Genomic DNA, 26652 nt, shown 5'->3' on the forward strand with positions numbered 1-26652 from the left:
CCTCATTATTTTCCCCATCTTACAGGTGAGGAAAAGGAAGCTTAAAACTAATAAGTGGCAGAATCTAAATTTGAACCCAGGCATAGAAGATTCCAGATTTTTGGAAAACACTTCTTTTATTCACTTTTAGTGTTTGCACATTCCTTAAAATACTCATTTTTAAGAAGACGCGCATTCCTCTAGTTCCTTAGCTCTCTCATGCACATCTGACAGGAGGTACCATTTGCCAAAAGTCTTATTTACAACTAGTAAGTATAGGGATGAGATTTGAATACACACCATTCTGCCTCCTTGGAAAAAGTGATAATTATGAGAGAAATAAGAATCTCAGAGAAAATGAAAGTTTATCGACTAAAATTAATAAAACTCTGTAGGTCAAGAATGTTCATCTAAGAATTACAGAATTTTAAGAAACAGGAATAATTATATGATCAGATGTATATGCACACAAACAGAGACATATGCACATTATTACAGACAGAGAACCACACATTTTAAGAGATGAAAGGAATTCTAAATGAGAAAACTTCAGACGGACACATCAATGGCCATATTAAAATTTGTGCACAAGAGCCCTAAGTCCCAGGCAAATACTCAATCTAGGACTAAGGAATTATGTGGCTTTCTTCAGCATTTCAAGTCTCCGGTCAAGATCTTCAAAATCAACTTCCTCCGAATCATAAGGGTCAATGGAAACGCTTGCTTGAGGTTTGACATCAGGCAAATCAGGCATCAAGTTATCGAAACCAATCTTGGTTCTTGATGCTGCCTTTGGAGAAGTTTCGGGGGTAGGTCCAGAACCTATTCATTTCAAAAAATGTGATTTAAAAAGTCACACTAATATGTACTCCAGAATGAAATTCCTGCCTTAAAAACAATAGGCTATTATTGCTATTGAAAGAACAGTACATAGTATGGCTGGAAAACTAGACCATTCCCCCAACATGGAAATGGTGGTAATAGTTACACTGTGATGATAATCTCCTACAAGGACGGTCTGAATTTTTTTAAAGGCACAATTTTTCAAAACATGTAATAAGGTGATCTAGTATAGTAGTGGTTTTAAAACTGTTTTTGAATTAAAGATCTGTTTCAGATCCTTATCAACTTTGCAAACTACTACTTAGCTACTACAAGTAAACATACTGTCATCCCAATAAATCACTAATAAACTCCTCCCACCAATGGAGGAATGACTCATCTTATAACAACAGAAATATCTTTAATGAATATCAAGCAATATTACCAACTATTTCCAGCATTCCCTATACTTACCAGGAACCAGTACAGGAAGCAAATTGTTCTGATAGGAGTCATTCTGAAAGAAAAAAATCACTGGGAAGCAACTGGTTTGAGTTTCCAACATATTTTTTCAGAGTAAGCCTTGAATAAATATTTCTTAAAATTAACGTAAGTGAACTTTGTCACAGTCAAGCTTTCTGCTTGTTTGAAATGAAGGGTTTTTCTGCCTTTTGGAAATCAGCCTCAGGAATGACTATGGGTTTTGCTTCTTCTGTCACATACAGCCTCATACAAGAATCAAGGAATCCTTTGTATTTGAACCTAGAGACTACTTGTGAAAAAATGCTTCACTTTAATAAAATCAAAGGACTCTTTCTCCAACAAATAAGTGGCAAGAAAAAACAAAGAAGTAGGAAGAAGGAAGGATTAGAGATGAAAAGATTTAAGAGATATATCAACCATATACAATGTGTGGATCTTTTGGGATCTTGAGTTCAACAGAATAACTGTAAAAACACATTTTTGAGACAATTAGAGAAATTTAATTTGGATTGAGTATTATACAATATTAAGAAATTATTTTTCATTGTGTTGGCTATCATAAAGACATTATTTTATATTATAAAAACAAAGGGGGCCTGGCTGGAGTGGCTCAGTGGACTGAGTGTCAGTCTGCAAATCAGAATGTTGCTGGTTCAATTACCAATCAGGGCACATGCCTGGGTTGTGGGCCAGGTCCCCAGTGGGGGGCGTGTGAGAGGCAACTGATCAATATATCTCGCACACATGATGTTTCTCTCCCTCTGTCTCCCTCCCTTCCTCTCTCTCTAAAAGTAAATAAATAAAATATTTAATAAAAAATAATCAATAAAAACAAAGGGTATATGTTAGAAATATATAGAGAAATATTTACAGGTGAAATTATATAATGTCTGAAATTTGCTTTAAACCCTTTCTCTCAAAAAATTAGAAAGAACAAGACAGATGAAATAAGAACAGCATAATACTGATAATTGTCAAAAATGAGTGATGTGTATGTGAAAGTTTATTGTATTATTCTCTCTAATTTTGAATGTTTAAATTTTCCATAGTTTTCTTTCTAAATTAGAGAACTTGCATTCCAAAAGCAGAAGCTGAGTAATACACAAGGTGTTATTCAGACAAATAATTTCAACAAGGAAAATTAGAATTAAGTTATACCTGAAATATAACATTTTAAAAAAAGAATTTCATGGGGTCAGAAATGAAAAGAATGACACAATTTATTTTTGCTTCATACTGAAGGAACAAAGAGTAAAGAAGATTAATGTCTGCGGCTCTTTAGTTTTTACTTACCTGACTTCTCTAGATTTGTGTATGTACGCAGTTATGAGATTTTTACCCTATTTTCAACATGAGAATAAACTGTTCTCGCTCCATATAAATTGAATATATCTAATCTGAAACTTGAGTCTAAATCTCTGTGCATTCAAGACTTCTAGATGTGTCCAGCTCATACAAGTGTTCTTCGTAGTCTACAGTGTGGTATTGTCAAGCAGTTGATGAAAAGCTGTGTGTAGCCCTATTTTCTCATGAATTCAGCATAAAAACATATCAAATGTGTTTTTAAGCTATATTATTACAAATATGCCCCTGGCCTTGAAAACTTCACAAAGAACATTTTACCATCCAAAAGACCCATGTAGAAGTACTTCCTAGCACTACTTAGAGCATCATTTCAGATTCAGTATCCTTAGCCATACAGACCTGTCTTTCATGAGGAAGGGATGAGGGACCAGGAACTGAGGATGGCACAGGTAAGGCCCCTGATGCAGATACTGGCAATGCCTGAAGTGGATCACCAGGTCCAGCTACAGTTCCACCTCCACTGCCACGGGCACCTTGCTTGACATCATCGGTAAAACCAACACTAACCAGGTCTGCCAGGTCTTCAGCCTGAAGCAAGAGGGTAAGAATAATACTGGGTTCTCAATTTATTATGTATTTGTTTATTGCATACCTCCTACATGCCAAACACTATTAGAAAGCACTGGGGAAAAAACTGTGTAAAGGAGACGTGTCTCCTGCCCTTATGAAGCGGTGAGTCTAGTGTAAGTCAATGACAGTTAAAAGTAACCTTCGGGCTTTCTGGCCCTCACACTTCATTGTCTCTGTTTCAATGACTGTGTTCTGAGTGTCTCAGGTCAGGCACTGGTGCACCAATGATTAAGAGCTAGATGTAAATATGCATAGAGATGTCTCCAAGAAAGTTTAGCAGATCTTAACAGTGGTAAACACTGGATTTACTCACTCATTTGCAAACTGTATTGACTACCTAATATAAATCAGGCACAGTACAGGGGATAGCACAGTAAACAAAACAGAACAAAGTCCCTGTGCTCCTGGAGCCAACGATATTCCAGTAGGGGATACAGATAATAAACAAGATCACTAAGTGAACTGCATAGTGTGCTAGATAAAGATAGGAGTGATAGCGAAAAATTATAAAGCAGAGAAAAGGGAAGAGGTGGACAGTTTAGAAACGATAGCCAGTAAGGGCCTCATACTGAAGAAAGTGAGGGAGGGGCCAGGCAGATAGAAGAGAACACAGAGTACAGGAGGTACAAAGGCCCTGAGGTGGGAGTCAGCTGTGTGTCTACGAAGAAGCGTGAGGAGGTCAGCGGACAGTGTAGCTGAGGCAGAGTAAATTGTGGGAAAGTGGAAGGAATGAGGCCAGAGACAAGAGGTGAGAGTAGGTATGGGCAGCCTCTTCAGTTATGGTGAAGCCGTTGCCTATTATTCTAAGTGAAATAAAAAGCCACTGGGGGATTTAAAAGCATATGTGTGAAAAGATCTGACTTAGGTGATACTAACCAGATCTCTGAAGGCAGTATGAAACATCAATAAACGAGGAAGAAGAGTAGAGAAGCAGAAAAGCCAGTTAAGAGGCCCTTGAACCATCCAGGGAAGAGATTATTACAGGTTAGGCCCAGGCTACTGTCAGCAAAGATGGTGAGAAGTGGCAGAATTGTGGATATATTTTGAAGGTAGGACTTGCCGAAGATTGGCTGGGGGCTAGCAGTTGTGAGAAAAGGGAGAGTCAAGGAAGACATTAAGATTCTTGCCCTCACCTAGATTTGCCGTTAACTGTAGAAGGAGTGGACTCTTGCAAAGGGTAAGAGCACTGTTAGACATGTTAAATTTGAGGTGCCTCTGAAATATCCAAGCAAAGATTTCAAGAAGATGGGTGTATATATCAGCCTGGAGTCCTTATCAGCCTAGAAGTCTTAGCTAGTGATATATGTGTAGAAGTCCTCACCATAAAAATGGTGTTGAAAACCATGATGTTGGATAAAATCACTTAGAGAGTAGAGAAGAAAGAGAAGAGGTCCAAGGCTCAGCCCTTGCACACATCTCTATTGGTATTTCAGGTGGCTTTTACTTCTTGACAGTCCCTTTTGGTGTTATCTAGATATTCACAATATCTTATTTTTCAACAAACCATATAACTGTTTGAAAGAAGAAAAAATGGGTAAGAGTCCCTATCAGGAAACCATCAGGAGCAAAGCATCAGAAAAGACAAGTGTGACCCTTAATCCACCCCAATGTGTTACGTGCTGTCCCATCTATTGGCAGGCAGCAGTGTGGGAACACAGGATGGAACAGAGTTCCCTTATAGCTCCATGCCTGCACTAAGCCCAAGTTTGGCATGTGAGTGCAGGGACATCTTTTATAAAGAGGTTACCAGAGCCCTGACCAGGCAGCTCAGCTGGTTAGAGTGTTATCCAATATACTAAGGTTGTAGGTTCAATCCCTAGTCAGGGCACATATGAGGAGCAACCAATGAATGCATAAATAAGTGGAACAAGAAATCAATGTTCTCTCTCTCTCTCTCTAAAATGAATAAATTAAAAAAAGAAGTTAACAGAGACAACTTTACCAATTGCTAAAATAAGTCACTCCCCATATGAGATGATTTGAGAGACGTTAGGGAGATATATATCCCTCTGGCCCTAAAATAGTCACTGACCACCTTTTGGAAGCTTAATGCATCCTCTGGGGCAATGATGATGATAAAGAGCAAAACTTGATTACATTTGTGATGGGCCAGCATTGCATTTAAATCCCTTGTGCATATTAATTAGCTCATTTAATCATCTCAAGAAACTTAGATCTGTTAATAAGCATTAATTATTATTATCCCCCTTCTTTTATTTATTGATTTTAGAGAGAGGAAAGGAGAGGGAGAAACATCAAATTGTTGTTCTGCTTGTTTATGCATTTATTGGTTGCTTCTCGTATGTGCCCTGATCAGAGGTGGAACCCACAACCTTGGCATATTGTGACAATGTTCCAACCAAATGAGCTACCCAGCCAGGGCCTTATCCACCTTCTTACAGTCCAGAGAACTGAGTCTTTGAGAGAGTAAGTCAACTTGCCTGAGATCTCACAATTAATAAAAGGTGGAGCTAGGATCTGAATATGGGTCATTTCACTACTGAACTTAACACCCTTAAGCAAGACTAAATGACAGTGCCTTGTGCCTTTGGCTCTTGTAACCTTTGTTCTAGATCTTTAATAAAGATCTCTTTATTAAAATATGACATATCCACAGGACAAAGTTGAGCTCTTAGGCACTAAAACTATTTTCACACTTCTGTGTGTAACACTTTAGGTACCTTCACCTTTCTTTTCCATTTCACTGTTAACAACTCAGAAGGGTCACCTGATCGTTATCAGAAGTCAGAGTCTGTTAGGAAAAGTATGTGGGCAGACAAAAGGTACAAACTACCTGATTTACAATCCTGACATAGCTATCCTGAGAGCCACATTCCTAAGTAGAAAAAAAAAATCTCCTAGTGCACAATAGAAACCTCAGCTTTAAATCAATTCTCCTTTTTTGAAAGTACTCACCATAATTGCTGCCTTGGATTTATATGGCACATTATAGTTCTTAGCAATTTCTATCAGGTACTGTTCCACTAGAACCTTGGGTAGAGTGTCCACATTTAGTTTACACATGAGCTGAAAAATAAAGAACATAACCAAGTTGGTCACATTCACACCTACAAAATAAGAAGCAAAAAGAATTTAGCTAGTCTTTCACTTCTGTATCAGTGTTCTTCATCTTTCTAGTCACTGTTATTTAAGATGTACGATTGTAGAAGGATCATTAACTTGGCAACAACAAGGAGGGAATCCTCCTTGTATCACAAGACAGCCCTTTCCTGGGTGAAGACCCCTCAAACCAAATAGAATAAGAGGAAGAAAAGAAACATAAGGAAAGTATTTTCTGACTTCATGATAAGTATTTGAATTATGTCAGAGGTGATATTCAACATACACAACAACCAGTGCAGCGAGGCACTATCCAATTAGAATGGATGCCCTGAATGAGGAGCATGTCCACCAGCCTGAAACAGCTATTTCGGCCAGAATTCTGTGGCCAGCTGAATGTCAGTTCTGAATTATGTAAGATGTTCAAAAGTTGAAACTTCAAAGTTTCATTAACATCTTTTCTATTAGTAGGCCAGTTAAGAAAATGTATGTTTTCTTAAGAATCAGCTCAGTTTTCTTGACTCTAGTTTTTTTTTCAATTGAGGTAAAATCAGTTAATAGCAGACAAGTTTCGGGTGTAGAACATGATAATTCGATACCTGTATACATTATAGCACGCTGACCACCAAAAAGTCTAGTTTCCATCTGTCACCATATATGTGACTCCCTTTGAAAGAAACGAGTTCCCTAATTTAAGATCTTTATCCGTCTCTCTCTACCTCCAATGAAAAAATTACTTCCACATATCTTTCGCTCTGCACAGAATTATATGTTTTGAGTTTGCTCAGCTTTTCCCAGACTTCTTGGTTTCAAAGAATATGTGTCTCTGGAAATGGTACTACCCGAGGGCTGACAGTTCCAATCTCACTGGTTCGACACAGTTGACCATATTCTTGGCTGTACTTTGCACACAGCTGATTAGATACCTGCAGTAAACCATCACCAGGAAAGAAATACAGGCAAAATTGATTGCGTTATGGTAGATTTGCTTTAGATAAAGAATCATTGAAAGAGCAAAAATCACTTTCATGTTTCCTCAATGGAATGACATTCTTTTAGCATCAAACAGCATTAAAAATAAAATAAGCACTTTAATTTTTAAGTATCTAATATAAAACTTAAAACCTCTCATTCTAAACACCTTGTAAATTATGACACCCCTTCTCCCACAAAAGAAACACAGTTTCAAGTTTTGGGTTTTTTTTAGGTAATGTTCCCCCACCACCACCATTGTCCTTAAAAACAGTATTTATTTTTAACTCAAAGACCAACAGAAGCAAACACTTTTTTGGTTATCCTTTATGAAAAGAAAGAGCCCCAAGTAACCCTGCAAGTCTACATGGGTAACATTAGCACCCCCTCATTTACAATCATGGCACAGGCGGTTAAAACACATCAAACTCACTATTTTCAACTCAGCCACTTCTGACTGGAGTCGAGGAGCAGCCCAGATAAGTGTAGACACAGATTCAGCCAGACCAGAATCCAGCTCCCTAAGGAAAGCACACAGTTATGAAAATCAGGGCTTTCTGTTCCTCTCTCTTCCCCATTTCAAAGGTATAGCCCATGGACAATATGAAAAAAATAATGTCAAAATAAAAAATTTTAAACTGAAATTAGAATATAAACTTCTATGTACATATAGGTAGATAAAAGTATATATACACATATACATGTTTACACACACAGAAATACATATAAATATACATGTATAAACTGAAAGGAATACACCAAAAATTCTTATCACCAGATTTGGTGATTATGGATTCTTTTTGTCTGTATTTTCCAACTTTTTTCCTTTTTCAATTGTTCATTACAGTTGTCCCCATTTCCCCTCCGTAACTCTCCTCCTGTCCAATATTTGTATTGTAAGAAAAAAGACATCTATTTGGTTTTTATAAAAATGTTTTTTTAAACTGCCATATTTCCTCCAGCAGACAAAAAATACTTTGCATTTTTCAATTTATCTACAGCAAGAAAAAAGCCATGTTTGGCTTTTAAAAATGGATCTTTGCACTGACATACTCTGTTCAGGCAGACACAAACTACTCTGACACAGTCCCGACAAGTTAGAGCCCACCCTCTCCCTCACCAGGTGGTAGCGATGTGCGTCACTCCTTTGAGCCTGAAAAACAATCAAGTTCAATAGGTCTCACTTTGTGGCCTGGATCAGGCCAAACCGGGCCAGCAGCAGGTCACAGTACAGCTCCAGGATCTCCATGGCCTCCACGAGGTAGTCTTCCCGTATAATGTGCTCCACTCGGATCCGAGCTCGCTCATCTTTCCCAGCAGCCAGATAATCAGCAATCTCTTTCCTTGCTTTCTGGGCCTGCTCGGCTGCAGTACAAAACATACATATAGAAAACTGAATGTGCAAAGAGCAGTTTGTTCAATAAAAAGTCAGGTTGCACAGTAGTGTGAAACAATGTTTTTATAAAAACCAATAACCAAACATAAATACACGCTTAAGGTATACCATTGATGCATAAAGTGCTCAGTGTTTCACACTAGTTCAGCGGTTCCCAAAGCATCATCCCCAGATCAGCAAGGGCTGCATCGCCTGGGAACTAGTTAGAACTGCAGATTCTTGGAGCCAACCCCAGCAATACTGAATCAGAAGCTCTGGAAGTAGAGCCCAGCACTCGTTGTCTGAACCAGCCCTCTGGATTCTGACCCCTTTTACAGGCTGAGAACCGCTGCTGCAGGGGGTGCTTGGACTGGTGATCTTTATCGTATCCTTTCCGCTCACCTTTGTTTTCTAAAATGTTCCCTAGTGAACATTCATTGTTTTTCTAATAAAAAGATTAGTTATTTGAAAAAGGAGAATGATGTCATGCTTTGCATTTTTTAAATGTTTCCATACACACAATTCTGTTTGATCCCCACACCACCTGTGTGAAGTTTATATGTTACGTGCATTTTACAGCTGAGAAAATTGAGACTCTGAGAGGTAAAGTGGCTTTCCCATGATCACATGATTTCAAGTAGCTGGTTGAATTGAAAATTAAGGCTAAATCTTCAGACTTGCACATAACTATGCTTTTCCACTATGTTATGTTGTTAAATGAACAAGTAGAGTCATGCTGGAAAGGTAACAACTATAACCTGTCCCATTTGTCATCCACTGCCATAAGTAATGTCTTATTCCTTTGAATTATCAACTGATGACCAAGCCTGGGAAAATAGGCTTTTCACAAGTCGGGAAAACCTGAACCTCCTAATTATATACTCTGTCTGTCTGCCATACCCTAAAAGTGATGCTCGCCATGTCATCATGAATAGACAGAGTTACTCTGTCATTGCAAAGAAATCTTTATATGAAACTATATTTGAATCTGAAATATACACATAAACCTCAGTGCTTGGAAAGTTGCTTAGCCAAGTCCAGGATAGGGCAATGTTCTTTGCCCTAGACATTGAGGGGAAAAGAAAGTACAGGAAAGCTGGACTTACTTCAGATAAATGCTAAACTGCTGTTACATCAATACCAATAACAACAAACATTTGTTGTGTGTCCAACTTATAGTCTGTGTTGCAAATAGAACCCTGGAAGGTCATGATTATTACCTCCTTTTCAAAAGCAATCAATTTAGGTAAAACAGAACCAATTAGCTTTATTTATCTCAGATCACTCAGGTACTTCATGTTTAAATTTCTCCATTTGTAAAAATTTGTCTGGTCAATAAGGTGTATCACTAGATTATCAGGATCAAATAAAAGAACATGTAGGGCACTGACTGGTGTGGCTCAGTGGACTGAGCACTGGCCTATGGACCAAAAGGTTTCCAGTTTGATTCCGGGTCAGGGCACCTGCCTGGGTTGTAGGCCGGGTCCTGGTTGGGGGCATGTGAGATGCAACTGATCAGGAAATTCGGGAAACACCTTTCATGCATTGGTGCTTCTCTCCCTCTCTTTCTCCTCTCCTCTCTCTAAAAATAAATAAACAAAAAATTTATTTTAAAAAAATTTTAAGATTTTACTTATTTATTTTTAGACAGAGGGGAAGAGAGGGAGAAAGAGAAAAACATCAGTGTGTGGTTGCCTCTCACTTGGTCCCCTACTGGGGACCTGCCCTGCAACCCAGGCATGTGCCCTGACTAGGAATCGAACTGGCAACCCTTTGGTTCGCAGCCCGTGCTCAATCCACTGAGCTACACCAGCCAGGGCCAAAAAAATTTTTTTAAAAAGAACATGTAGGCATACGTTTTAAAGTTCACAAGTTCCCTTTACATCATCAGTGTCATCCTCATTGTTCATGGTAACAAAGTGGGAAACACAGGGTTTGCCTAAATTTTATTTATTTTGGGTACTTTCCTTAAGACCCTATTATCTAAGTAATGCCCAGAGATCCTCTGCCAACATTTGGCTAATCAATGCTCCAGAATCAATTTGGAAGTTTGAGTAACCACCCTCTCTACCAATAGATTTTAGTAATTCAATAGTAAACAATACTATTTACAGAGCACTCAGAAAATACATTTACAGGCAATAGTTGTTTCACCTAAATGCCCCTCATAATCAGAAATCATCAGTTTTTCAGTTTATTGAGAAGTTTATCATGCATGTGACCCACTGGAATGAGGAGAAAGCAAAAGGCAACAGAAAATAAGTTGGACTTAAGGAAGACGACACCTATTTCCTCTCTGTATGAATGTCATACCACTTGAGCTGCCACCTGATAGAAGAAACAGCACTGGGGCGGGGGGAGGGTTGGCAGTTTGAAAAGGGTAAGGAAGCCCTTCCAGAAAAATTTGCCTGGAACCTCAAACTTAATAGCTACTGCACACTTGAATACAGTTTGACTAGATCAAGTTCTCTGCCTTAGTGGAGAGAAGTCCAGGAATTGGGACATTGTTTGGCATTTTAAACCTTTGGAAATATCTTTTACAAATTCAACTTCTAATTTTGAGATCACTGTAGAGTCGCATGACGCTTATAAGAAGTAACACAGAGAGACCCAGAGTACACTTTACTGAGTGTTCCCCAATCGTAACATCTTGCGAAACCAAGATGTCGATATCAATTCAGTCAAGATACAGAAGTGTCTTTGGACATTTATAAATGGTTTGATCACTATAATATTCATTCCCAAATTCCCACCAGTCGGAAATATTATTTAAAATTCCAAAGCCAGTGAGGAAAGTCTTAGGAGATTATGTCCCTGGGCTGGGGGGGAGTAGTGAGAAGATTGCGCAGAGATCCGAGAGGCAGCTGGCTGGGCTGCCTGGAGTATCACTACTCACTTTTCTTTCTCTCCAGGAGTTTTAGGCGACTGACAACCAGTTGCAAGTTGGCCCGAAGGCGATCAGCTTTGAAGGCAGAACTGAACATGATTTTATCACAAGGCACAGCAACTCTGAGGAAGTTTCCCAGAGAAAGAAATAGCTGTCAGTGTTGAGGAAGCTCCAGTTTCTCAACATCCATTTTATTCATTCAACAAGCCCCATGCAATGAACCCTCAACTGCTTAGTAATGGCCCGGGTGCACTTGCTTCTCTGTGGAGCAGACGCCCCCCAGATGTGAGTCTTGCAATTCAAGTAGGGGTTTGGTTTCCTCCAGGTTATTTCAATAGTCAGTGGTTTTACTGACATTTTTGAGAATTCTGCAGGAAGTTTCTGACAGACATGAAAGTCTTTAGCAAGCGTCTGAGGAAGCAGAGAACAAAGGGAGATTCCCCTCCTCAAAGGACATACTAGTCATACATGGAGAAATTATAAGACCTCCTTCTAAATAAAATATTAATGCATTTGAAAGGAAAATCCCCATCAGGAGAGATCACACAACATTAAAAGTGTGTGGAAATGAGGACATAGAATTGTTCAGAAAAGTAGATAAAACACAAACTTAAAAATGACACATTTCTACATTTGGATGTCTAGAAAAGCTTTTGAAAAATAATCTAATGCCAGATGTGAATGTGTTATGTTCCCAGAGGAAGCTAAATCTACTAAGTATTTCAATACTTTCAGTGTATGCTTGAGGTTAGTTGTTTTCTGCCTTTGGCATTCAAAGATGAAATTCCTTTCCTAAAATGATACCTTTACACACTGAAACATACAAGCAGGAACATGCGACAGTATGAAAAACACCACCTCCTCCCGTTGTTACGACACACATGCTTTCCCAAGTTACCAGTAAATTCTCTCTGGTTTGATGCCTTAACGTCAAATAGGAAGCTGGGACAGTTGGACTGCTGTGTGAGCTTTCCCTGCCTGTCATATACCTCTAAGGTCAAGAAAAACCACGAAGAGGAAACAGGTGACACAGAGGGCTGGTTGAAACTCCTGCCTGCTCAAGGAGAATAACTAGCAAGGCAGGGTTGGGTGGTTGTTTTCCTACCAACAGGGCAGCTCAAGCTCTCCCATTGCACCAATTCAATCTACATGCATCAAAGGAACTCAATAGGAATCCAGGGAAAGAAAAGAGATGGGAAAAACGTTGAAGTTTAGCCCCTTATTCCCCAAATATCCCAAATACCTTTAAAAATCTCCCTTTGGTTCATCAGTTCTTGAAACTCTGTGGAAAAAACAATAAAACTCGATGACATAAAATGAAGGACTTTCAGATGAGACTGAAAACAGAGAGCAAACAGGTTAACCAGACGAGAGAAGTGAGGAAATGGGGGCAAAAGATTATAAAGGGCAGTCTCCCCACGAGAGATATCTTTGTGACATTTCATTCAACAACTATTTACTGAGCCAGTCACAGTGTTTAAGACCCAGGTTTACTTAATATAAATAACTTAAATAGAGAATTATCCAGATACCAGAGAATAATAGATTTTTAGAAAAATAAGGTAACTTATTTTAGTGTGTTAAATCTAGAAACCATAATAGTTTACTTATCACTAATGTTCCTGTCAAACTGACACTCTGGCTCTTCCTACCATCAGTATGTACGACCAAAGAAATCAGGATGGCTTGGAGCAAAGATTTCTAAAAACAGGACACAGCGGAGATACGACCCACCCTCTTGGGACTGCAGCACCAAACCAGGAAATCACCTGTTTCACCAATCAGAACGTCCTGTTTTTGTTTTATTTTTTTAATCAGACACGCCTTTGCACCACGTAATTGTGTTGATGGCTGGTAGTCAAAAACCCTTTTTTGCTTGCATCTACCTGTGTTTGTTCTTTCAACTTTGCCTGAAAAGCAGATCTATGACTGTGTATCTTGATCTGGGAGAAATTGGCTATCCTTGAGTACACCTGGATGGTTCAAGGGTGTCTGTCAGTTTTGTAGTTTTAATGCCAGTTGAGCAAGCTAAGCAATGAACTAGAATCCAGAATGCCAGTTAGTGCTAAAACAGAATCGCCGAGAAGAAAGGCCACAGGACTTCCCGTTTGGCCAAACTGAGAAGGAAGGTGACTATCATGAATAATATTAATATTCATGAAGCAAGGCCCTTTGATCCAGAAGGCTACAGATCAGAAGCTTCACTGTGTTTCACCCACTGGTGCAAGGTGTGTGTGTGTTTGGAGTTTAATAATTTTGATGATTCTTTGTGCCCATCAAGGTGAAAAAATATCAAAATCGAGATCTAAGAATTGCCTTAAAAGAATCTTAGAGGTCATATACCTTATTTGTATTTTAACTCACTCATTTTAATATTTCTAAGATAATAGTCTCAAAAAATCCAAACAATAAGTCCCTTTTGTTCCCTTTGGCTACCACCCAATTCCACTTTTCTCTCCCAAGATAACCAATGTTAACTAGTTTCACATCCTTCCACTTCTTTTCTGTAGATACAAAAATATATGCAACTATGATGTATGTACATTTTTGCTTATTTTATCACTCAAAATGTTTAGAGAGCTCTTCAATCTACATTTTACTCTCACACCTTCATTTAGTTTAAGCTTCTCATTTTGCAGAACTGCAAACCCAAATCTAAAGTAGTAAAATGACTTTCCTAAGGCTAGATAGCTACAGAATAGGGACCAGAGCACAGCCAGTACTTTTAAAATCAAACAAAAATTATTTATTAAACAGAGTTTGCTGAAACTGAAAGAACTACACTCAGAATACAACCTCTTCAACAGTTAAACTCATTTTTTCTCAGTTTAGTTTGTTGTTTAGTTTGCAGACTTTTTTTTTTCTTACATAGGTGTAATGGAAGTACAAATTCAGATGGTAATTTTTTTCAGCTAACAGAAGTTCATGTTACTATTAAGTTGACTAGTTAACGGGCAATGAACTGTGACCTAATACTCCATCAAGTAGGCAAGCCCTCTTTCCACCAACTAAGCTGCTCCCCACTGCACTAAACCTCTTCCTCTAACTTCTCAGACTCTGAGTTTCCCACTACTTCTTTCACCTTCCCCTAGATCCTGGGTCTGGTCCCTCCTCCTCTCCCTCAGAGGCTTGTCTCAATTCACATAGAGCTCCCATCTTCACCCCTGGGCTCCAGAGGGATCTCCTTACTCTCCCGGGATCGGGTCGCCTCGGGATTCCTTGAGGTTCCCAAATGGAGGCTTCATAAAGCAGACCCAGGAAGAGCAGGCAATGAGGGTCGCTGAACGCCATGCCCCAGGGTTCTGCTTAAGAACCCCCAGAATTTCCTGGGGTAGAAAGACCGCGGGGTCATTGAGGGATCAAGGTGAAGGGTCCCGGCCCAGCCCTATTCACGTGACCCAGCCCCAGTGGGAAGATTTCACTTTTCTTTCGGAGCAGGCACCGGCGGCGACTCGCAGGTGGCCAGCCCAACTTCCCGGCGGCTCCTCCAGGGCGTCACTCTCCGGCCCAGGAGTGACGCCATCGCCTCGCGCCGGGGGCAGGGCGCGCGTACGCCATCTCCGGGCGCCCGACTCGGGGGTGGGGGTGCTGGGTGTGGGGCGGCTCCGGGGCTGGGGATGGCGGCGGCCGCTATAGCGGCGGCTCCGGGACGAGCGGGAGGAGCCCGAAGAGCGCCGTGAGATGGGCCGGTGAGTGTCGCCGGGAGTGGGGGCCCCCTGGCCGGCCTCACTGAGGCCAAGCAGGCCTGGGCTCAGAGCTCCGGAGGAAGTGGCCCCCCCGGACCCCGTTGCCCCCTCGAACCGCGGACCGAGCGAGAGGCCGCGCCTAGACCCCCGCGCACTTCTCGCTGACCCAGTCCAGAGGGCGGCCTCGGGCTCCGGCGACCCCGCGGCTGTGTTCCCACTGGCCGGTGTGTCCTAGTTCTTGGGGCGGGAAGGGGCCCCCAAACAAGGAAGCATCACCTGCGGACCCTAGCCCCTGCTCCTTTGCTTGGAGAGTCGACTCCCCTCCCCGCCCCCACTCTCTAAACGTTGAATACCCAATTTCGAGCCCTATCCTTTTGGAGCAAAGATTGCGAGAGCACAAGAAACCAGAATCCCTGGTGTCTTCCGACCTCTTCTCTGGCGGGCGCACCTCTCGCCTTCACCGAATGAAGGCTGAACTCTGGCAGGGTTCAGCTTTTTGATTCCTTGGTTCTGCTGGCAGCGCTGACAACTCTTTGGAACATTCCTCTTCCCCGTTAGCTCGGTTAGGGTAGCAGGCTACGTCTTCTTTTGAAATCCTCATTGAGCCCCTCCAGAGGCTGAGGTTTCAGGTTCCGAAATGTGTTTTGAGTGTGGGAACCTGGTACACAGGCTTGGCTCTTTGTTGTCATTCTGCAGACCTTTTGCCTCTTTCAGTCCTTTTATTAGCTTGTGTTTGGCTAACCCCTCAGTGACCTAGAGGCAGGTTTTCTTTAATGTTTTAGTTGCAGGAAGCAAGAATCATTCTAGGGCTGAAGATGGGACCCCGCGCCCCTTTTTGGTGAGAATGAAGGAGAAAGCTAACTGCTTTTCAGTTGCTGGAAGCGCCAGCGAAGGAATACATGACGTGTGCCTGCTGTGTAATTTGTGTTTGTGGAACGAGGGCCATATCTTTCCACCTTGTTTTTCTCTCTCGTCACCTTTTTGGGTACGTCTGCACCTTGCCAATCTCAAGAGATAAATGTTGCCTTTAGTTTGGTTTGAGGTTTGCAGTGTTCTGTAGGATTTGAACAGGAGAGTGGGTAGCTTCTCAGAGTACTGGTCAGTCCTGCTTTTTCTGTTTTCAGAGATTAAAACTCTCTTCAGTGCTTGATGTTTCTGGCATGTGTGGATTCAGATGTTGATAGTTTAGCACAAGTTTTGTTGCCCATTGTTAGCTACCTGAGGACCAAGGGAATGTTTTTAATTGACATTCCCTCAAGGGAATGTCTTTCCTGATTTGGCACTCGATACAAAGTTGTCAGTCACAAAATTTTACACACACAGAGGAGACCTTTATTTTAACTCCGAAAATCTGTTAATAAGGCTTCCCCTTGAGTGACTCCCCCTTGACCTCTTTTTCTGCCCCAGAAACATAAATAATTGCTCTTTTTCCTCTAGTGCTGCTTTTCTCATTTAAGTAACCCACACAACCGTGTTTTCATCAGCCCTGAATAAAAATGAGATCTATGAAGTTCATTTTTCCTGCTTCCCGTGTTTCACATGGAAACAATGTTGAGTCTTCCATTTTATTTGTACATTTACCTGAAATTGGGATTGGAAGTAAAGTTGACCTTTGGGAAATAGGTACAGCTAGAGAATGAAGAGTACGATGTTAGAGAAAACAATGAGATTTGACCTGGAAAATTTTTTCAAGGGATGTCTTTCTACAAATTAGAGTTTAAGATCTGGCTTTTTCTCTGTTTAACTGCTTGGGCACTGAGGATACATGTGCTGTTACCTCTAGAGAAGAGGACAAAGCAGGGACTCAGGAGTTTGATGTCTTTGTAACTTCAGAGTTACTTTTCTTGATGACCCTGGAGAGGGGTCAAGGCAAGGCTCCTGCTTACTTTATCTCTATGTCCGACTTCCAGGCGTCCACGCCAGCTGGAAAGACACTGCTCACTACAGCTGCTCAGAAGCACCACTGAAAGCTCAGGTAATATAGGCGCTTTGGATAACTTGTTGCAAAAATAAAAACAAAAAAAATCTGGAATTCAACAGTGGAAAAACAGAACAGAGTGTAATATAGAAATCTCTTTTCAGATCCAGAGAACTGGAGCCTGATTGGAAGATATAGGTGACAAAGTTCATATGCACTGAAGTGTTCAGACCAAAAAGATACTTTATGACAATGGACAAAAGCATGTATGGAAGGTGACAACAAGAGAAAGGGGAGATCTTTCTTACTGATCCTTCAGACCTAAGATAGTAACAAATACGCATGTTCAAAGGAATGGAATTGGAATTTTAGGAAGTGTTGCCTAGTGCAGACCTACAGTGGAAAAGGAGCCACTGACAAAACGAAAAAAAAAAAAGAAAGGGAGTGAGCCACTGACAAAACAAAAGGGAAAAAAAAGAAGAAGGCAAACTGAAGGTGGTTAACGTGAGGGAAAGAAGTCTATGCGAGGTCAGAAGAGTTTTGTTGTTCCTTGGGGAGGAGGAGAAACAAATAAATTGCAGGACACTAGGGCCATCCCCTCCCCCCAGAGCCCAGATTTGAATGTAGTATTTCACAGGGCAAAGACAGTACTAATGTTCCTAAACGTGTAGGGAGCAAGGTGTATAAAAATAGGACACAAGAAAATCTGAGGACTTACTGGCACCTGGGTCCTCGAGGTAGTGGTGATTTGAGGCAGAGGAGGATGAGCCTGAGCTGAGGGGACTAGAGATAGGTGAGTTCATAACCCAAAGTAGGCTGGGGAAAGGAAGTGAGGATGAGGTCGTATGTTTAGGAAAGAAGACGGCACCGTAGTCTTTGGCGGCAAAAGGAGAAAGGAAGAAAGACCCAGCAGCACTGACCATGTATTCAGATACTTCAGGGAGAAGGCTGAGAATAATCATAGGCACAACTAATCACGAAGCTGCTGGTGTCTCGGTTTATTTACGCTTTGTTGAATGCTTGTCCTCGTAGCTCTGTGGTTTTGTGACTATTTTTTCGTATATATCCTAGGCTGAATGAGTAAGGAGGGTAGCATCCTTGTCTGCCCCTCTCTCATACCTCTTTCTTTTTTTCAACAGTCTCCTTTGTTACATCTCCCTATGTGGCCACAGTTCCTTCTATTTCCTTTGATTTGGTTGTCCCTTAGGTTACTTTACTTTGCCTCTGATTTGTTCCCTAGCAGATGTGGGCGCCTCAGCCAGCAGCAGAGAGGGTTCAGGGGAGCCACAGAGAAGCCCCTTCTGATGCCCCAAGGAGCAAGCCAACCCCTTCCAGGCTCCAGGAACACCACAAAGCAATATGAAACCTGTTCATGAGAGGAGTCAGGAATGCCTTCCACCAAAGAAACGAGACCTCCCCGTGACCAGCGAGGATATGGGGAGAACTACCAGCTGCTCAACTAACCACACACCCTCCAGTGATGTCTCTGAGTGGTCCCGGGGGCTTGTGGTGGCAGGGCAGAGCCAGGCAGGAGCCAGAGTCAGCCTGGGGGGTGATGGAGCTGAGGCCATCACTGGTCTGACTGTGGACCAGTATGGCATGCTGTATAAGGTGGCTATGCCACCTGCCACCTTCTCTCCAACTGGCCTCCCATCTGTGGTGAACATGAGCCCCTTGCCCCCCACATTTAATGTAGCGTCTTCATTGATTCAACATCCAGGAATCCACTATCCCCCAATCCACTATGCTCAGCTCCCATCCACCTCCCTGCAGTTCATTGGGTCTCCTTATAGCCTTCCCTATGCTGTGCCACCCAACTTCCTGCCGAGTCCCCTCCTTTCCCCTTCTGCCAACCTTGCCACTTCCCACCTTCCACACTTTGTGCCATATGCCTCGCTCCTGGCAGAAGGAGCTACTCCTCCCCCGCAGGCTTCGTCTCCGGCTCACTCGTTCAACAAAACCCCCTCTGCCACCTCCCCACCTGGGCAGTTGCCACATCATTCCAGTACTCAGCCACTGGACCTTGCTCCAGGCCGGATGCCCATTTATTATCAGATGTCCAGGCTACCTGCTGGGTACACCTTGCATGAAACCCCTCCAACAGGTGCCAGCCCAGTTCTTAACCCTCAGGAGGGCCAGCCTGCTCTGGAAGCAGCCCCTGCCAATGGACAGAGACAAGAGCGAAATTTAGTAAGACGGGAAAGTGAAGCCCTTGACTCTCCCACCAGCAAGGGCGATGGCCAGGGACTGGTGCCAGTGGTCGAATGTGTGGCGGATGGACCGTTGTTTTCAGGTTCTCAGACTGCACGGGTGGAGGTGGCAGTGCCGGCACACCGAGGGACCCCAGACACCGACCTCGAGGTCCAGCAGGTGGTTGGCACTTTAGCTTCTCAGGACTATCGTGTGGTGGCAGCGCAGAGGAAAGATGAGCCCAGCCCCCTCAACCTGTCCCATCATACCCCGGACCATCAGGGTGAGGGGCTAGGGTCAGCCAGGAACCCAGCAGAGATGGCTGAGAAAAACCAGGCCCGAGGGTTGTACCCTCAATCCCATCAGGAACCGGTGAAACACAGACCTTTACCCAAAGCAGTGGTTGTAGCCAATGGCAACCTGGTGCCCACTGGAAGTGACCCAGGCCTGCTGCCCATGGGCTCGGAGATCCTGGTGGCATCAAGTTTGGACACTCAGGCCAGAGCCATCTTCCCAGACAAAGAGCCGACGCCACCCCCTGTTACCTCCTCCCACTTGCCCTCCCATTTCATGAAAGGCGCCATCATCCAGCTGGCTACAGGGGAGCTGAAGAGGGTGGAGGACCTGCAGACCCAGGATTTTGTGCGCAGTGCCGAAGTGAGCGGGGGGCTGAAGATCGACTCTAGCACAGTTGTGGACATTCAGGAGAGCCAGTGGCCTGGATTTGTCATGCTGCATTTCGTGGTTGGTGAGCAGCAGAGCAAAGTGAGCATTGAGGTGCCCCCCGAGCACCCCTTTTTTGTATATGGTCAGGGTTGGTCCTCTTGCAGCCCTGGGCGGACTGCACAGCTCTTCTCTTTGCCCTGCCATCGACTACAGGTGGGAGATGTCTGCATCTCTATCAGTTTACAGAGCTTGAACAGTAACTCAGTTTCTCAGGCCAGCTGTGCTCCCCCAGGCCAGCTGGGCACCTCCCGAGAAAGGCCTGAGAGGACAGTCTTGGGACCCAGAGAGCAATGTGACAGTGAGGGGAAGAGCCAGCCATCAGGCGAGGGCTCCCAAATGGTAGAGCCCTCGCAGCCAGAGCCTGGTGCTCAGGCCTGCTGGCCAGCGCCGAGCTTCCAAAGATACAGCATGCAAGGGGAGGAGGCACGGGCTGCACTGCTCCGTCCCTCTTTCATTCCACAGGAGGTAAAGCTGTCCATCGAAGGGCGTTCCAATGCGGGAAAATGAACCTCTCTCCCAGACAAGACTGGGGTTACCCCAGAGCTGGGCCTCACCGTGAGCAGGCAGAGGATTTGCACATGCCGAGCAAGGAATGGCTCTCTTGGCAGTGAGATTGGAGGGGTGGGGGAGAAGAGGAGGCATGAAGGCAGCCTCCCAAGGCAGGGTCTGTTGCTCATTACCCTGTGGCATTCTTTCAGGATGGCCCCAGAGGATGCTGTAATGGGGGGCAGCAGGCCTGGGCTAAGGAAGGAAGGGGGTACACGCAGGATAAGAGACATTCCAAATATCAGGGCCTCCCTGTTCTTTCCTCCCCATCCCTAGCTCCTGCAAGGGGAAAGTCAGTCTTTGGGAGCAGGTTGCAGAGGGAAGGAGCAACGAAAGAGCCAAATATGATGATACACAGCTTATAGTAGCAGTTCAACTGTCTGAAGTTTTTTTTTCCTTTATTTTTTGTGGTGGAAGGGCAGGAGCCCCATGGTTGGAATAAGAGGGTTCCCACCCAGAACTCTTCTTTTGAGAGCTGTGCACTTTAAAGGGTAATGTTGTTACACAGATGTCCGTGGCTGGTTTATGGGGGAGGAGCGTTCATCTACAGGACTCTGGTGGATCCTGCTTCAGCCCTTTTCTATTTCTCACCATTCCTCCCGCAAGTTTCTAGCACCAGGAGAGAGAGAAACCCCTCCAGGGTTCAGAGTGAAGTACTGTTTTGGTGGGGACTGGGTCGGGGGACTTTGGGTAAGACGTTTTGGCCCGTCTGACCAGGCTCTCTGCATGGCTTCTGGAAGGGTAGTTGATGTAACAAAGCTCCACCTACCCAGCATGCCAGACCTGCGATACTAAATCTCTAGCTGGTAATGGTGACTTTTAAAAGAACTGGTGGCCCCTTTCCCCAGGCCCTGCATTCCTCTGTCTGTGTTGTGCCGAAGTGCCTGCGCGGCTCCCATCCTTCTGTTGCCCTAACCCCTCTGCATGGTTTCTTGACCTGGGCCTAATTCGTAACTGCTCTGTCTTTCTCCTTCTGCAGAATTGGTTTTGTCCACTCTGACCAAGACCTCCAGTGTTTGGTGTGCAGGGTCTCTCTGGTTTCCCCTTCAGTTATAGTCTCTGTTTTTATGAACTGAGAAAGAATCATGTCCCCTCCTCTGCAGCTTATTTGTGGAGAAGTAAGAAGGGAACTGTGCCCTGGGTCAGGGCACATACACCTGACTGGGCAGTGCTCATCCTGGCATTTTTATACAGCTCCTCCCATCTTAATTCCCCTTCGTCTCCTCGCTGTCCCCTTCCACAGTTGACTCTAAGGTTCTGGGTAGTCTTGATAATGCGTCAATACCTTAAGTTGCCTAGATTTTGTGGTGGAGTATTCCTCTGCAAAGAGTATTTTCAATCTTGGTTGCATTTGCCTCCCTGTGTCTTAAGCCCACATTTTTTCCCCCACAACTTTTAGCATCAGCTCAGACTGTGGTATTCTACTGGGTATTGAGAACTAGGCTCCCCCACCAGCTTTCAGGTGGATGGGTGGGTTTTTTGTTTGTTTTTCGGGGGTCTTTAGACTCTTGAAGTAACTCAGGGTATTGTCCACCCAGCTCTGGAAAGGCTTCTCCCAGGGTACGATCCTGGCATGTCCTTGAGAAACATGCTCGGATGCCAATGCCTGGCCTACCATCAGGAGTCTCATGCCTCTGAGGTCTGATCTCTGCTCTGTCAAAGGCTTGAGGCAAGTCTTGTGACCTCTCACTCTTTCACTTCCTCCCCAGCTGCCAAATGGGGATAAATAATCTTACCTACCTCCTGGTGAGGGAGGGGGAGTTCTGAGAATGGAGTCATTCTTAGTGTTCAGGTGCTAAAGGTTGTTCTAGCAGAACAAAGTGGCTGAAACTGGCTTGTTTGTTACAAGTCCTACACTCCGCTGTTTCATTCCTTGAGGGCAGTTACCTGGTTGGCCAGCTTTTGGAGCCTCATCCAAAGGAAGCTGCTGACCTACTGCAAGTACTTAAGTCTCTGGTTCACCTCAGAACCAAACACCAACCCTGTCTGGTGAACACTCAACCTTGTACTCATTTGGGATCATGCCCTTCCCTCTCTGTCCCCTACATTCTCTGAATGCTGCTTTCTTTGGCTTCTTTGCTACCATAGGGGTCTGGGGGGCTGAGTCTTGAGGACTCCTCACGGATATGTTGGCCCTTAGAGAAGGCCTCCTCTCTGACTGTTCTATGAACAACTCACTCCTAGGGGCTATTCATTTGGTTTTCTTAAAAACATCCTCATAGGAAGGCTTATCAGCTGGATAGTGATGTGCACACAGTAGACAAGAAATGTCCACCAGGGGCACCGACTGAGCTTCTTCCTTGTGGGAGCAAATCTCTAACCAGATATAGGCCAAGTAGTTTAAGTCACATAACCCTCTACTACTCAGTCTTGTAACTTCCACTTAACCTAGGAAAGAGAAAATCTTGTGCACCTTGGTAAATTGGGCCCCGGCCTTTCTGCTGCTGTTCCTCTTCTGTCTCTTGCTGGGAAAGCAGTACCAGCAGCTCCCCTGATACTGTGCCATGCATATGTAATGGATTAATACTTGATTTTGCTGAGTTGCAGAAGTGTCTGTTGTAAAGTGTGGTCTCCCAGAAAAAGAAGCTCTGTGCTCTAAATCTTGATCAGAGCAGTGGCATTCCCCTTGCCTTTTCCCTCTGGTTCAGTCTTTCTTCCAGGCATGAAAAGTAAGAGTAACCTATGGTGTGTCCATTCTTCCTTATAGGAATTTTATAAGTTTGCAAGAGACCTGCGAGTGGTTTTGAGAGAGTGAGCATTTGAGTGGGAAGCTGTCAGCTTTCTGGGGAATGGGCCATTGAAGAAGGCCAGAGCCAGTCCCTTGTCAACGGTAGAGGCCAATCCCAGAGCCTGAGGATAAAAAGGACTGCTAACTTCAGCACTAAACAGAAATGACTATACCACTTTAAGAGTAGGGGAAACAGGTAAAGGATGGGTAATACATCCAAGACTTGGATCATCAGTCCTGTCAAGGTTAGTATGCAGGAGGGTGGGGAGGGGGGCTTGGGAGTTCAGAGCTGAGCACTCACACCTATGAGGGGGCGCCCCAGTGGATCTGGACTGACCCTTCTACACTCTTGGTCCCAGCTGGTCAGAACGCCAAGGCGTTTGGTTCGTGCTGCTTTGCCACCGCTGCTGTCTGCTCACTGTCCTGCCTGCTGCCCTTCAGAGCTCCCTGTCCTTTCATGTCCCTGGCCATATAGATGGAATCCAGGCACCCTTTGCATTCTCACCTGTGCAAGTATTTATAGCAGAGTCAAGGGGACTCGGAATTGTATGGCTTGCTGCTGGTGGGTGGGTGATACCAAAGGGATGTGGTTTTAGTGCTCACTGGGAGCCCTTTGGCTCCAAATATCTGAGTGTCTTGAGGGAGAAACCAGCAGGTCCTACAAGTGGGTGTTTTGTATTAATGTATTTCCTTTGTGGTATCTTGTATCCTCTTTTTAAAATAAATGGCGGGGAACCAGGTTAGGGTCTGTGTCAGTATCCTGGAGAAGTTCATTGGCTCCAGTTATGTGGATTCTGGTCTGGGGTTGAGGAAGGGTCTAAAGTTGGATTGAAACAGCCCCTCCGTGGGGTTTAGTTTTATTTTTACCAGTGGGCATCATAGGAGATGCACAGGTTGGTGGTATCATTTAAACTTGCAACAGGTGGGCGTATCGAAGAGCTGAGTGATCACACTGGAGATGAAGTGTGGACGTGGGTTGACTGAGAAAGGGCCTGGGTCCATTAAAGGAAAGATAACCCCATTAATTGGCCATGGGAGATTAGGTCACAGTCTTAAAACCTGATTAATTGGCCATTGGAGATTAGGTCACAGTCTTAAAAGCAAAGTAAATAGGGCAGAGGCCAAGTTTTAGGGAGACTTGTTGGCTTCCTAGGGCTAAGTTTACTGAACCACACTGAAGCTACAATACTTTCCAGATGGGAAAAAGTGTACACTACAGTTGAAGAGCTGAACTGTGCTGGGTTGGATGTTGACCAGGAACCTATTACCCCTTTGCTGGGACACCTTCACCTTCCAGGCTTCCCTGGAGTAGGGAAGGCCTCCTACATTATGCAATAATAAAATAAGCATCTGAGTCTTTGCAGTTGTCAGTTGCTCTTTCAACTCTAGGACCATTCTTTGGACCAGAAGCCTGGTCTGGGCCTAGGATGACACTGGCCCTTGAGATGCTAGAGTTGACTGCACTCTCCTTACCTGCAGACTATGCACAGTGCCTGGGGCAGAAGGAGGAGCGGTGGTGTGGTTTGCCCTGCTGAACCTCCCCAGCAGGAACAGTAGTAATAAATGCACTTTTCACACTAAGGTTTCTTTATTATTTCTGTTAAGCCTAGATTCTCCCTCAGTAGATTGCAGACTCAACAGTCTGTGTGGTCCCATTTTAACTGCAAATGCCCAGCAGTGAAGGTGGCGCCCCAAACTGGGCTCCTGTCTGCAGTGTGCGTGGCAGCAGCCCATGTGCCTTTACCTAGTGTCAAACTCACGAGCATTGATTTCTGTCTTTATGACTGTCATGGGGACTGAGGTTCATCAGAGAGCGTGAGCTGATGACGTGGTAGTTTTACACCCACTCCCTGGACAGGGAGTTTGCACGTAGTTGTGAGCTGTGAGTGGTTAGCGCAGTGCTGGTATTGCTAAAGGCAGGGTTCATCCCTCATTTGCTTGATACTCACATTTGAGAGAATCTTGTGTTGGGGGAGAGACTGACTGTTCTCTTGACAAACTTGAAGTATTAAAAATAAGGCTGTCCCCTACAACCTTCCCAGTCCCGTATAGGATCCCTGTAGCCAAAACAGTGTATGTTCCAGCTGCAGAGAGCAGACTGCTCTCAGCTTGCACAGCACCTTAGGGGAGGGAAACATGGATAGGGAATGGGGTGGAGAAAGAAGGATGGGAATGTCATCCAGTTGGCTTTAGGGTCCCGAGGAATAGAGAAGGATCACTGGGGAGGTCTGGATGGATCTGATTGGTGTAGGAGTTCCCTGTAGATAAATTACTGACCCCCAACTACCATCCCCAGTATGTAATGGCTGAATTAATATGTAATCAACTGCATTGTATCTAAAGCCTTAGAACTAGTCAGGTGCTCCCCCCACCCATACCATTTCTTACCCTCTAATCCTACCTGATCTTTAACAAAGCATTAATAATTCTAAGGATAATCTCTATTTTGTTGTGCTTTTTTGTAACTGTTTTAAATAAATCAATTTGTACTGTATATTTGTATTTTTGTGAGATCCTTTTGCTGTTTTACCATTTTAAGTCTCTGTACTTGGCTACACACAGATTGTATTTTTATTGTTAATGCTCTTCTTATGGATACCTGCATTTAACTTGTGGACTATGTAAACTATATATCAATATCTATATATCTATATATCTATCTATATAAACTACTAGCTTTTCCTTTTGGTGTTTGCGCCTTTTTCCTATCCCAGCCTTAGATAGCCAATGGGTGGGGGTGAGAAGAAGCCTTCTGTGGGCAAGCTTATAACAGAGACCACATGGTACCCATCTTTGTGTGATGAACTCTGGGCAGGTTATGTGAGCTAGACCTGGAGCATGGTCTGCACATTTTGTTGCTGTGTATTTCAGAGACCCAGAAGTCTACCTGTAGGCCACCTGTAGATACTAGCGTAGTTGATGAAAAGGACCTGAAGATGTCTTCATTGGTGGCCTTGTCTCCCATTTTTCTTTCCTCAAGAATACTGTCAGAAATTGCTGAAATAAGTCAGTTCCAATGATAGTTACTGCTTCTAATTCAGAAAGCTTGCCACTCAGGTACAAGATGGACTTACTGAGCATTTACTGTGTGCCCCAAACTGTCCTAAGTGCATTATATATTAACAATCATTTGTTGCTAGTAGTAATATTTATATTTTATGGGTGGGGAAACCAGCCATAAAATAGGGTCAAATAACTTGCCTGAAGTAACACAGCTATTAAATAGCAGTGCAGAATGTTAAATCCAGGCATCTAACTCCTGAGTCTGTTAATAATTCGGAAAGCTACATGAAATAACCCATGTAAAGTGCTCAGAATAATCTTTGACGTGTAGTGAGTGCACCA

The 26652-nt window shown here is 43.7% G+C and overlaps 2 protein-coding genes across 15 annotated transcripts; one reads left to right on the top strand and one right to left on the bottom strand.

Annotated features, from left to right (window-relative positions):
• LOC118999253 (IST1 homolog) lies at window positions 1-15647 on the bottom strand. 10 transcript variants are annotated; one of them, XM_037063712.1, is made up of 10 exons: window positions 15628-15647; window positions 12757-12795; window positions 11523-11635; window positions 8436-8616; window positions 7685-7772; window positions 7122-7205; window positions 6136-6246; window positions 2989-3177; window positions 1276-1318; window positions 2-801 (listed from the first exon to the last, which is right to left on the bottom strand). In XM_037063712.1, exons 3-10 carry the CDS (start codon window positions 11608-11610, stop codon window positions 614-616), a joined length of 972 nt encoding a protein of 323 aa, XP_036919607.1. In that variant the 5' UTR covers window positions 11611-11635; window positions 12757-12795; window positions 15628-15647; the 3' UTR covers window positions 2-613. The 10 variants fall into 10 exon arrangements, with proteins under 10 accessions (XP_036919610.1, XP_036919609.1, XP_036919608.1 ...); XM_037063710.1 differs by lacking the exon at window positions 15628-15647 and adding an exon at window positions 14936-14970; XM_037063707.1 differs by lacking the exon at window positions 15628-15647 and adding an exon at window positions 14703-14924.
• Window positions 15114-25989, top strand: ATXN1L (ataxin 1 like). 5 transcript variants are annotated; one of them, XR_005069069.1, is made up of 4 exons: window positions 15114-15202; window positions 17110-17174; window positions 18361-24350; window positions 24393-25989. XR_005069069.1 is itself a non-coding variant. In XM_037063704.1 (4 exons), exon 4 carries the CDS (start codon window positions 18477-18479, stop codon window positions 20538-20540), a length of 2064 nt encoding a protein of 687 aa, XP_036919599.1. In that variant the 5' UTR covers window positions 15114-15202; window positions 17110-17174; window positions 17282-17392; window positions 18358-18476; the 3' UTR covers window positions 20541-25989. The 5 variants fall into 5 exon arrangements, 4 of the variants coding, with proteins under 4 accessions (XP_036919599.1, XP_036919598.1, XP_036919600.1 ...); XM_037063704.1 differs by adding an exon at window positions 17282-17392 and having other exon boundaries at window positions 18358-25989; XM_037063703.1 differs by adding an exon at window positions 17282-17392 and having other exon boundaries at window positions 18361-25989.
• Window positions 25990-26652: the final 663 nt, after the last annotated feature.

The sequence above is a fragment of the Sturnira hondurensis genome, unplaced genomic scaffold, assembly GCF_014824575.4.
Source record: "Sturnira hondurensis isolate 20B ecotype Veracruz unplaced genomic scaffold, ASM1482457v3 Scaffold0014745, whole genome shotgun sequence".
NCBI lineage: Eukaryota > Metazoa > Chordata > Mammalia > Chiroptera > Phyllostomidae > Sturnira > Sturnira hondurensis.